The 12,076-nt window shown below is 35.8% G+C and overlaps 1 protein-coding gene across 2 annotated transcripts in view; it reads left to right on the top strand.

Moving 5' to 3' along the window:
• ANKRD26 (ankyrin repeat domain containing 26) overlaps positions 1-12,076 on the top strand; it is a 93,695-nt gene that overhangs the window by 40,629 nt on the left and 40,990 nt on the right. For both annotated transcript variants that reach the window (XM_059056664.2, XM_067030267.1), the window contains 3 exons: positions 4,164-4,421; positions 6,860-6,942; positions 10,925-11,076. In XM_059056664.2, the coding sequence (XP_058912647.1) occupies positions 4,164-4,421; positions 6,860-6,942; positions 10,925-11,076 (493 nt within the window). The remainder of the gene's footprint in view (positions 1-4,163; positions 4,422-6,859; positions 6,943-10,924; positions 11,077-12,076) is intronic.

The raw sequence follows: 12,076 nt of genomic DNA, 5'->3' as shown, positions 1-12,076 counted from the left end.
AGATTTTTAATCACAGTTTCAATTTCATTACTTATGATTGGTCTGTTCATATTTTCTATTTCTTCCTGGTTCAGTCTTGTAAGGTTATACCTTTCTAAGAATTTGTCCATTTCTTCCAGGTTGTCCATTTTATTGGCATAGAGTTGCTTGTAATAGTCCCTTAGCATGCTTTGTATTTCTGCGGTGTCTGTTGTAACTTCTCCTTTTTCATTTCTAATTTTATTGATTTGAGTCCTCTCCCTCTTTTTCTTGATGAGTCTGGCTAATGACTTATCAATTTTGTTTATCTTCTCAAAGAAGCAGCTTTTAGTTTTATTGATCTTTGCTATTGTTTTCTTTGTTTCTATTTCATTTACTTCTGCTCTGATCTTTATGATTTCTTTATTTCTGCTAACTTTGGGTTTTGTCTGTTCTTCTTTCTCTAGTTCCTTTAGGTGTAAGATTAGATTGTTTATTTGAGATTTTTCGTGTTTCTTGAGGTAGGCTTGTATAGCTATAAACTTCCCTCTTAAGACTGCTTTTGCTACATCCCATAGGTTTTGGATTGTTGTGTTTTCATTGTCATCTGTCTCTAGGTATTTTTTGATTTCCTCTTTGATTTCTTCAGTGATCTCTTGGTTATTTAGTAACGTATTGTTTAGCCTCCATGTGTTTGTGTTTTTTACATTTTTCCCCTGTAATTCATTTCTAATCTCATAGCGTTGTGGTCAGAAAAGATGCTTGATATGATTTCAATTTTCTTAAATTTACTGAGGCTTGATTTGTGATCCAAAATGTGATCTATCCTGGAGAATGTTCCATGTGCACTTGAGAAGAAAGTGTAATCTGCTGTTTTTGAATGGAATGTCCTATAAATATCAATTAAATCTATCTGGTCTGTTGTGTAATTTAAAGCTTCTATTTCCTTATTTATTTTTATTTTGGATGATCTGTCCATTGGTGTAAGTGAGGTGTTAAAGTCCCCCACTATTATTATGTTACTGTTGATTTCCTCTTTTACAGCTGTTAGCAGTTGCCTTATATATTGAGGTGGTCCTATGTTGGGTGCATATATATTTATAATTGTTATATTTTCTTCTTGGATTGATCCCTTGATCATTATGTAGTGTCCTTCCTTGTCTCTTGTAACATTCTTTATTTTAAAGTCTATTTTATCTGATATGAGTATTGCTACTCCAGCTTTCTTTTGATTTCCATTTGCATGGACGATGTTTCTCCATCCCCTCATTTTCAGTCTGAATGTGTCCCTAGGTCTGAAGTGGGTTTCTTGTAGCAGCATATATATGGGTGTTGTTTTGTATCCATTCAGCAAGCCTGTGTCTTCTGGTTGGAGCATTTAATCCATTCATGTTTAAGGTAATTATGGATATGTATGTTCCTATGACCATTTTCTTAATTTTGGGGGGTTTGTTTTGTAGGTCTTTTCTTCTCTTGTCTTTCCCACTTAGAGAAGTTCCTTTAGCATTTGTTGTACAGCTGGTTTGGTGGTGCTGAATTCTCTTAGCTTTTGCTCATCTGTAAAGCTTTTGATTTCTCCATCAGATCTGAATGAGATCCTTGCCGAGTAGAGTAATCTTGGTTGTAGGTTCTTCCCTTTCATCACTTTAAGTATATCATGCCACTCCCTTCTGGCTTGTAGAGTTTCTGCTGAGAAATCAGCGGTTAACCTTATGGGAGTTCCCTTGTATGTTATTTGTCATTTTTCCCTGGCTGCTTTCAATAATTTTTCTTTGCTTTAATTTTTGCCAATTTGATTACTATGTGTCTCGGCATGTTTCTCCTTGGGTTTATCCTGTATGGGACTCTGCACTTCCTGGACTTGGGTGGCTATTTCCTTTCCCATGTTATAGAAGTTTTCGACTATAATCTCTTCAAATATTTTCTCGGGTCCTTTCTCTCTCTCTTCTCCTTTTGGGACCCCTATAATGTGAATGTTGTTGTGTTTAATGTTGTCTCAGAGGTCTCTTAGGCTGTCTTCATTTCTTTTCATTCTTTTTTCTTTTTTCTCTTCTGCAGCAGTGAATTCTACCATTCTGTCTTCCAGGTCACTTATCAGTTCTTCTGCCTCAGTTATTCTGCTATTGATTCCTTCTAGTGTAGTTTTCATTTCAGTTATTGTATTGTTCATCTCTGTTTGTTTGTTCTTTAACTCTTCTAGGTCTTTGTTAAACATTTCTTTTTCTTTTTTTTTTTTTTTTGCGGTACGTGGGCCTCTCACTGTTGTGGCCTCTCCCATTGTGGAGCACAGGCTCCGGACATGCAGGCTCAGCGGCCATGGCTCATGGGCCCAGCCGCTCCGCGGCATGTGGGATCTTCCTGGACCGGGGCACAAACTCATGTCCCCAGCATCGGCAGGCGGACTCTCAACCACTGCGCCACCAGGGAAGCCCTGTTAAACATTTCTTGCATCTTCTCGATCTTTGCCTCCATTGTTTTTCCGAGATCCTGGATCATCTTCACTATCATTATTCTGAATTCTTTTTCTGGAAGGTTGCCTATTTCCACTTCATTTAGTTGTTTTTCTGGGGTTTTATCTTGTTCCTTCATCTGGTACATAGCCCTCTGCCTTTTCATTTTGTCTATCTTTCTGTGAATGTGGTTTTTGTTCCACAGGCTGCAGGATTGTATTTCTTCTTCTTTCTGCTCTCTGCCCTCTGGTGGATGAGGCTGTCTAAGAGGCTTGTGCAGGTTTTCTGATGGGAGGGACTGGTGGTGGGTAGAGCTGGGTGTTGCTCTGGTGGGCAGATCTCAGTAAAACTTTAATCCACTTGACTGCTGACGGGTGGGGCTGGGTTCCCTCCTTGTTGGTTGTTTAGCCTGAGGCAACCCAACACTGGAGCCTACCCAGGCTCTTTGGTGGGGCTAATAGTGGACTCTGGGAGGACTCACGCCAAGGAGTACTTCCCAAACTTCTGCTGCCAGTGTCCTTGTCCCCACGGTGAGCCACAGCCACCCCCCGCCTCTGCAGGAGACCCTCTAACACTAGCAGGTAGGTCTGGTTCAGTCTCCTATGGGGTCTCTGCTCCTTCCCCTGGGTCCTGATGTGTACACTACCTTGTGTGTGCCCTCCAAGAGTGGAATCTCTGTTTCCCCCCGTCCTGTCAAAGTCCTGCAATCAAATCCCACTAGCCTTCAAAGTCTGATTCTCTAGGAATTCCTCCTCCAGTTGCCAGACCCCCAGGTTGGGGAGCCTGACGTGGGGCTCAGAACCTTCACTCCAGTGGGTGGACTTCTGTGGTATAAGTGTTCTCCAGTCTGTGAGTCACCCACCCAGCAGTTATCGGGTTAGATTTTGCTGTGATTGTGCCCCTCCTACCATCTCATTGTGGCTACTCCTTTGTCTTTGGATGTGGGGTATCTTTTTTGGTGAGTTCCAGTGTCTTCCTGTTGTTGATTGTCCAGCACCTAATTGTGATTCTGGTAGTCTCACAAGAGGGAGTGAGAGTATGTCCTTCTACTCCACCATCTTGGTTCAGCTCTGATTTGTCTTAAAAATTAAATCTGACAATTTTAGTTTCTTTAAAAAAGATAAAAATATTTTTGTTATGTATTCATTTCCTGTCTCATGGCACTGTATGCTCTTTGGATCTAGTGTGGGCCTAGACTTATCCTATTTTTACCTGGAAACAATTAGTCACTCAAGGCTATCATTTCTTTTGTAAATTTGTGATATTTATCCAAGGCTTAAAAAATGAGTTCTGAAGATATTGGTACATTGAGGAAAGACCATCTCATTGTAATTAAAGTAGTACCATTCATTAAAAGATTTTTTAAAACCCATGTCTCTAGAACACACAATACTGTCATGCATATTTAAACATAAAATAAATGGTTAGACATAATTCTGTTAATGAAAAAAATTCATATGTTGAAGAAACATAATTATTAATAAAGCTCTTATGGTATACAGAACATGTAATAGAGATTGATGAGTGAATCATAGTAAGTAATACTAGAAAATTAAAAAGTAGAAAAAACGAGAGGCAATAGTTAACATATCTATGTGAATGGCAATGACGTGTAAGATACAATAAGCCATGAAGCAGTAGTGTGTTTACGGGGAGAGGAGGACATGGGACTGCTTCTCTGAGGAAAGAATTTGTTCAGGTTAGTCAAATTTGTATTAGTATTCACATTCTAATAAACGGAAACTTTGTTTTCAGATTTTTCAGATTGGGATTCTGCTAGTTTGACGCTTAATAATGAGACTTGTCAAAGAGCCGGGCATTTGAAAGTTGATGATAAATATCCATTTGTGTCACAATCAATGACCAAAAATCAGTCAGCATCCACAGAATTTGGAGAGATGACCTTAATAGATAAAGAAAAGATTAATATCGGAGCGGTGTTTCTGTTAGGGAATTACACACTCCATGACCTGTGTGAGTCACAGCTGCCAGAAAACAGAGAAAGCAAACAAGGTAATAAATAAGCACAGAGCACTCAACTGTAGGCCACCTCGGCATGGCTTCACCATAATCCTGATGTTTCCAAAATCATTTTGTGGCAAAATCTGCTTTGTGTTTACTCCTTTTATTCAACCTGCAGCCAAACGTCTTTTAGCAAGACGTTTGCATTCTTCCTCTGACCAAAGCAACATAATAAATAACAAAGAGAATTAGGAGAGAGAATAAGTTCGTTAGGCTAGTATTTAGCATACACCTGAGAGTGGGTAGCAGGATTATATTTAGAACTTTGGGACTAGTTGGGAAACCTAGGTAGACATCTCAAGATTCCCTTCTCAAAATGTAGTTTCTTAGCTTTATTTTTATTTAGCTCTGAATTCATTAGTATTAGTTATAACTATATTCAATGTAACTAAAAAAGCACCTCCAAAACCAAATACTAAACTATTTCTTGTATTTTCTATGAGTTTATATATTTTAGAATTGGCTTTCTCAGCGGTAATGGGAGTCATTGGGGATTGCTACATAGTCCCTCCTTCTTAGCTGTGTCCACATAGTATATCAACTTATTTTTAATGAATTAATCGTTCACAAGGGATATTGGTTTTAAGGAGTGCTGATCATTTAAAAATAGTATATGGAAAATCAATTCTAATTCTACTAGGATGCCCAGTCTATTGATTAACCACATCTAATATATGTTCTACATAAATACCAATTAATTAATTTAGTGCCCTTAATCAGTCATATGATCAGGGCTATAGTAATAAATCATACACTGTTTTCTTTTTTCAGTCCTATAGTTTTATCTTCTTGTCTTTCCTTACCTGTAGAATTAATATTACATTTACAAAAGATTCTCAGTTATCTCCTAGAGTAGTGACTACAAGCTATAAACTCGAAGTTTTTTTATCTATACAAGTGACTTGTTTGCTCTCATTTCTCTATGAGCTTAGTAGGTCCAGGAAGCAAGAATTCAAATGAAACACCTACACGAGCCCCCTCAACACAGGAAGATGTGAAACAGGAAAACTGGAAACTAAATACAAGCACCTTAAAACAGTTCATACAGATCATTTCTCTTCTCAGTTGATACCTTTTATAAAGTAATAAGCAGAGTCTAGTTCTTGAGGGACCCAGGATTCGTGCATTTATTTATTTAATAGAGATTTATTCTATGCTGGGTCCTGGTAATTTTATATCCTAAATATTTCTGGAAACAGTCCCTCAGTGTAGGCCTGCATCATCTTTTTTTTGCATTATAATGCCATCAAATTCGTGTCCCTCTGTTTATTTGTATGGCCTTCAAATTCATCCCTCCCGCAGCATTTAGAGTGATCTATCTCAAATGCACCAGTGATCATGAACCACTCTTTAAAGCATATTAATGTCCAGCCATCTTAGAATGACACGAGGCTTTCATAATCTAACTTCTACCTGACTCTCCCTCTCTAGCCCTTTCTGTCTGTCCTTTGCTCTGGAATTCTGAACTGCTGGTGATACTCTCTCATCTATCCCTGTATTTGAGACAAATATTCACCCTGTTTTATGTATGCTTCTCTCCCTGTCTTGCTACAGCTTTCCATGCTCTCTCCCTTTCCTGCTCTCTATTCCCTTGAATCTGACTGACCTCACTGTAAGTCTCAGCTCAGGCATTATGTCTAGAAAAGCCATCCCTGACACCTTTTATCTACATTCTTCTTTAAACTGCAATGTTTAGTACTGAACAGGAACTCAATAAATAATTATTGAGTAAAATAAATAAAGACTGTTTATACAAAGATGATTTCAAGAGATTGTCCTCTACAGTCTAGGAGCAAAGAGGATAGACGTGAAGAAATAATTTACAGTTCAGGTGATGAAGATACATTAGAAAAATCTATAAAGTACTAAGGTAGCTACTAGGAAAGAGATACCTATTTGGGGAAAGAGAGCTGTAATCAAGGAGGACTTCACAAAGCAGGCTGAGTCTTAAAAGATGAAAAGAAATTTGTCAGAAGAGTAGAGGAAAACATTTCAGATTAAGGAACTGACAAAAGGATGAAAAGTAACAGTAATTTTGGAAACCATGAATAACGTTGCAGTTGAAGCTTGGTGTGTTGTTAAATAGGTACTACTATGAAGTAGAGAACAGAGTATATTGTGACTTTATGTGTTTGTCCTGTATTTTTAAATTTTGTTTTTGATTGTTCTGTTCATTGATGTTTGGTGGATGAATTTGTAAATGAACCTTTGAGATGTTTGTGTGCCTGTCACCTGGTGACATCTGGTATTTCCCAGATGGTTTGTTGAAGTTTTAGGTAATTAGAAGTATTTCTTAAAGAAGTAAATATTCAGCTAAAGATTAAGCTTAATTTTAATTGTCATTTGATAAAATTTTTTATATCTGTATTTATAAAGATTATATCTTTTATCTAACTGTTCTAAGTAGTAAATTTTAACTAAACATATAGATTTGTCAGCAGAACTAGACTTAGAAATAACATCGGAGGAAGCACAAGAAAGGCTTGATGGAAGTGAAAATAACCACTCACAGGTATGTAAAAATGTAAATGTAAATTTCTGGCTCAATATTGTTTTCTATGCTTTAACAACATAACAGAGTTCAAATGAAATTACCTTTCAAAATTAACCTCTTAGAATCAGCAGATAATAATTTAATATTTAGTTTTTATAGTGCTTTAATTACAAAGCTTAAAATATTGTTAGAATCTATTGTAATTTATAGTTTAACTTTGTCCTTGGAATTGAGACAAAAAAATTTCCTGAATATTGTTTGCTTCTTCCTTACGTGATAAAGAAGGTGATAATCAAATACTGAATCGTATGATTAAGCAGTTGAAATTGTGAACAATATATATCAATGATGGTCCGTGAGTTAGATTCATGGAAGGAGAAATCATTCCCAGCTGTTCAAAATTTGCAGTTTCAAATTGCCAATCACTAATGCCAAGATTAAAGATTTATCCTGTCTTGTGACCTCTATGTAATCAACCCAAGGATCTACATTCAGGGAGAGAAGGGGTCATACAATCAACCCAATTGCCTATTAAGGAATCAAACCTTCCAGAATTGGACCTTTGTTGTTAGGGTACAAACAATAACTTTCTAATTTATTTCATTTCACTGTAGGAAACCAGTAAATATTATTAAACAATGTTTTATCCACTTTCATTAGTGGATATTAGAATATAATATAACTGAATGAAAGCAGGTATTATATCAATGTATAATACTATCATAGTATATAATTTGCATTAAAATTTAGGAACTTGTTCCTCTTTCTGATTGGTGTTAATTGATTTTGGCTCCTAGTAATTTAAAGTTTGTTTATTCTCCAGTTACTAGTCCTTAAAAAAAAAATCCTTACATGCACATAGGGACTCTTTAAGGTACGGTGAGGTGAAATATTTTTAAGTAAGGAAGTCTTTGTAACATTAAAAATCATCTCCTAATTCATTTTTGGTAGATTTAACATATATGAATTATTTAGTTCAAACAAACAGTGACAAAATTGGGTTTGTGAGTTCATGTTTTTCTCCTGTTTTAGGCTAAGGCAAGTTGTTTTTCACTTCTTAGTTGTAATCCAGCGATTTGTGAGTAGCTAAACATAGATTAAGAAGTTTAACGGTTAAATTTTAATTATTTTCTAATTTTTCTTTGTCCGTACTTGATTACTTAAGGATAAAGGTATTTTACTAACATGTACCCTGACAGAAAAGACATCTGAAAATCAAATCAAGCCAACTAATCTTCCACTTTTGCATCTGCAAAAAATGCCTCAAGAGCCAGAAATGAATAAGGAATGTGATAGAGAGAACATATCTGTGTGCTCAGGACTTCCTTGTGTACAAAAGTATGAGGAAATGTGGATCAAACAAGGCAAATTAGAGTGGAAAAATAACTTAAAACTCATCACAAGTGAGTTAAAGCAGAAGTTTGGTGAAATTTGTGAAAAATACAAAATTACTGTTTGTCCTGAGGAAGAGCCACTACATGATAACCCTAAAGAAGGAGCAAACATAAAGGAAATACCTTCTAATTTGACAAATAATATACCTGACTGTGAGGCAAAAGATGCATTTGGAGTATCTATCTCTCTAGCATTCCAAGCATTTCCTGAACATAAAGAACCCAGTCTTGAAAATGTTTTTCCATCTTATTTAACCTCTGGGTCCTGGGGACATGCTTGCCCGTCATCTTCACAGCTTTATTTAAATGAAAATAAATTAGACTATGAAAGTGATAAACCAGACACTGAACATGTTTTTAACAAAAATGAGGAGAGTTCTTATAATGATACAGAAAATAAAAAAGTAAGGGACCCAGTAGTTACATTTGAAGTGCAAGAAGACCAAGAGTTTGATATGCAAATGTTACAAAATATGAACCAAAATACCACTAATTGGAAATTAGACATCGGATGTATACCTCAGTCTAGTGATCCCAAAAGACTTTTTGATTTATGGCTTGCCCGCTCCAATGAAATGAAACACATGATTCAAATAAAAAGTCATGATACTTCTGCTGTTACAAATACTTATAAGAAAACCAAACCAATACAAGACTGGTTCCAGAAGCCATTGCTTGCAGATAATTGCAGTGCTAATAACTATAAAAGCATGGAACCTGAATTAGAAAATGGGAGTTCTTCTCCACCGAATAGTAACAGAACATCCAAAGTGTATCTAAATGACGAATTACAGCAAGATATGCAAAGGTTTAAGAATGAGATAGGCATGTTACAAGTAGAGTTCCTGGCTTTGGAAAAAGAGAAAATTCAACTTCAAAAAGAGGTAGAGGTTCATTTGCTGCTACTTTGTTCCTTCTCTTTATCAATGATCTGATCCATTCTGATTTTCCACTTATGAATAAAATGGGGTCAGCTAAATAAGTAATTGTGTAGAAATAGATTACTTCTGCCATCTAAATAATAGGAAACTATTTTCATGGTTTTTGTTCCTTAATCAACCTAAGTCTCTCTCTGTCAGTCTTTCATATGGACTGGGAAGCTAATTTAGCTACATACCGTGTGACCTTCTGAGCCAGAATATGCACAAAGGAAATTGCTTAAGAAATATAATAAGCTAGGGTTTTGGTTTTTTAAAAAAAATCTATTGGATTTTAAATATAAATTACACTTCTATAGTATGGGAAGGAAGCAGTGACTGAAAGAAGGGACATAAACACGTATTCCTGCTAAACTAATCTCTATATTGTGCTTTTTAGTGTGTGCGATCTTCTCAGCTTTACTCAATCCCTTGGCACTTAGAATTCCAACATGGCCACTTCAAGATATTTTTAATAACATGTACTCCCACATATTCTTTAATCACCACTCTCAGATGTTTCTGTTGAGTCAGACCTTTACATTATGTTGTTTAATAAAATGTGGTAAGTTTTGACATGTATGATTTTATCATATAGGTAGTATAAACCCTCAGCAAAAAAATTCAGTATTTATCTCCAAAGGAGAGAACTGAGTTTTGACGTGCGGTGAGTTTTTTTTTCCTTCCAGTAATAGATTTTTAAATTTGTTTGTTTGCTCTTTTGTGTAAGAGGTTCATTGACTGAATTTTAAAGATAGACAAAAATCTGTAGATATTCTCCTTTAAAAGGAAAAGAGATGAGCCCTACCCCCAACTGAGGCATTAAATTACTTTGCCAAAGTCACACTTTTAACTTATCTGATTAATTTGATGAATTCATTTGGTAATTTATTAGATTCAGGGTTACAGAATCGTATCATCTCTTTTGGTGCCATGAAATGCTAGGAAATGCCACTTTAGGGGCTTTGGACAAATCATTGAACCTTTCTTGGTTTTATTCCCATTATTGGTAAATAGTGGGGCTAAAGTAGATAATTACTTCTGTACCCTTTAGCTATAAAATTTCATGGTTATTGAATGTGAAATTGAGAGGCATTACTCATTTTCCAGAATTCCACACTAACTAACAATTCATCAATTTCACTCTACTCCTGTTTTTTGGTAAACTTTGGTTCATATATTTTAGTGAACACCATGACTTTTTTGATATCCCCAGGACCCAAATGAAAAAAGAATTGTAAAAGGCAGTGGGGGAAGAATAGCTTTCAGTGCAGAAAGAAGAATGTTTCCTTTTTGTTACTGAAGCACCAAGGTGTCACATCCTCTAAATTTGGCTGTTTAATGCAAAACCCAGGTGGTAAAGACCGAAGAGGACAAGTTTTGTGTCTTTGTCTCTTTATTTCTCTATCTCTGCCATCAGACGGGGAAGAGTGGATGTGAATAGCTGCACAACATTAAGAAAGCCCTTTTTGAAATTTTAAAAATTTTATTTCTTTTCCTCAAACAGAAAGAAGCAGAATTTACAAAAATTTCAATGACTTGTAATTTAAAAAATTAAAGTAAGCACAAAAATATTTTTATTGCTTGAAACCGGGGCAAACTCTGAGTCAAGTAATTAATGAAAATGAAAAGGTCTTTATAATGAATAAAGTAATAACAATTATATGTAGTGTCAAACTTTCATTAAAGGTTGAAGAAGAAAAGAAGAAGCACAAAAGTAGTGAAATGGAAGTATCAGAAAACATATATGATGCTGATGATAGTGGATTAATTCAACAGAGAAAGAGCAGAAAAACTAATAACCAGCAGTTTCCTACCATGGAGAATGAAGATTCTGATAGGTAAGCCTATCTAAGCCTATTTAACAGTAGATAATTGTTATTTTTCTATAAAACAAGTTCTCATTTGAGCTAATGTTCATGATTAACAAATTTTATATTTTACTAGGGTTATAGTTATTTCTAATACTCTTGTCCTTTAGCCTTAACACTAGAGTTAATTGGTTAACACACCACCGTATTACAGTATTAGAGTATTCTGGATTTGACTGTATACTTACCTTTACCAGTGTGTTGTATATTTAAATATATTTTATGTTACTAATTAGCATCCTTTGATTTCAACTTGAAGACTCCTTTCAGCATTTCTTGTGAGGCAGGTCTAGTGGTGATGACTTCCCTCAGCTTTGGTTTGTTTGGGAAAGTCTTTATCTCTCCTTCATTTCTGAAAGACAACTTTTCTGGATAGAGTATTCTTGGTTGGCAGTTCTTTTCTTTTAGCACCTTGAATATGTCATCCTAGTCTCTTGAAATCCACTGATAGACTTACGGGGGTTCCCTTATAATTTACAAGCCTCTTTACTTTTGCTGCTTTTAAGACTCTCTTTGTCTTTGATTTTTGACAGTTTTGTTATAATGTCTCCTGGCGAGGATTTCTTTAAGTTGAGTTTGTTTGGTGACCTATGAGCTTTAGGAACTTGGATATCCAAATCTCTCCCCAGGTTTAGGAAGTTCTCAACCATTTTTTCTTTAAATAAGCTTTCTGCTACCTTCTCCCTATCTTCTTTTTCTGGAACTGCAATGATTTATGAATTATTTCTTTTGATGGTATCTGGTAATTCATGTAGGCTTTCTTCCCACTTTTTCATTCTTTTTTTCTTTATTCTCCTCTGGATAATTTCAAAGCTCCTATCTCTCTCTCCTTTTTTTTTTTTTTTTCATGCGGTATGCAGGCCTCTCACTGTTGTGGCCTCTCCTGTTGCGGAGCACAGGCTCCAGACGTGCAGGCTCAGTGGCCATGGCTCCCGGGCCTAGCCACTCTGGGGCATGTAGGATCTTCCTG

The sequence above is a fragment of the Kogia breviceps genome, chromosome 3 (genome assembly GCF_026419965.1).
Source record: "Kogia breviceps isolate mKogBre1 chromosome 3, mKogBre1 haplotype 1, whole genome shotgun sequence".
NCBI classification, from domain to species: domain Eukaryota; kingdom Metazoa; phylum Chordata; class Mammalia; order Artiodactyla; family Physeteridae; genus Kogia; species Kogia breviceps.
Note: the sequence above shows the minus strand (reverse complement) of the source record. Positions and strands in the feature narration are given on the sequence as shown.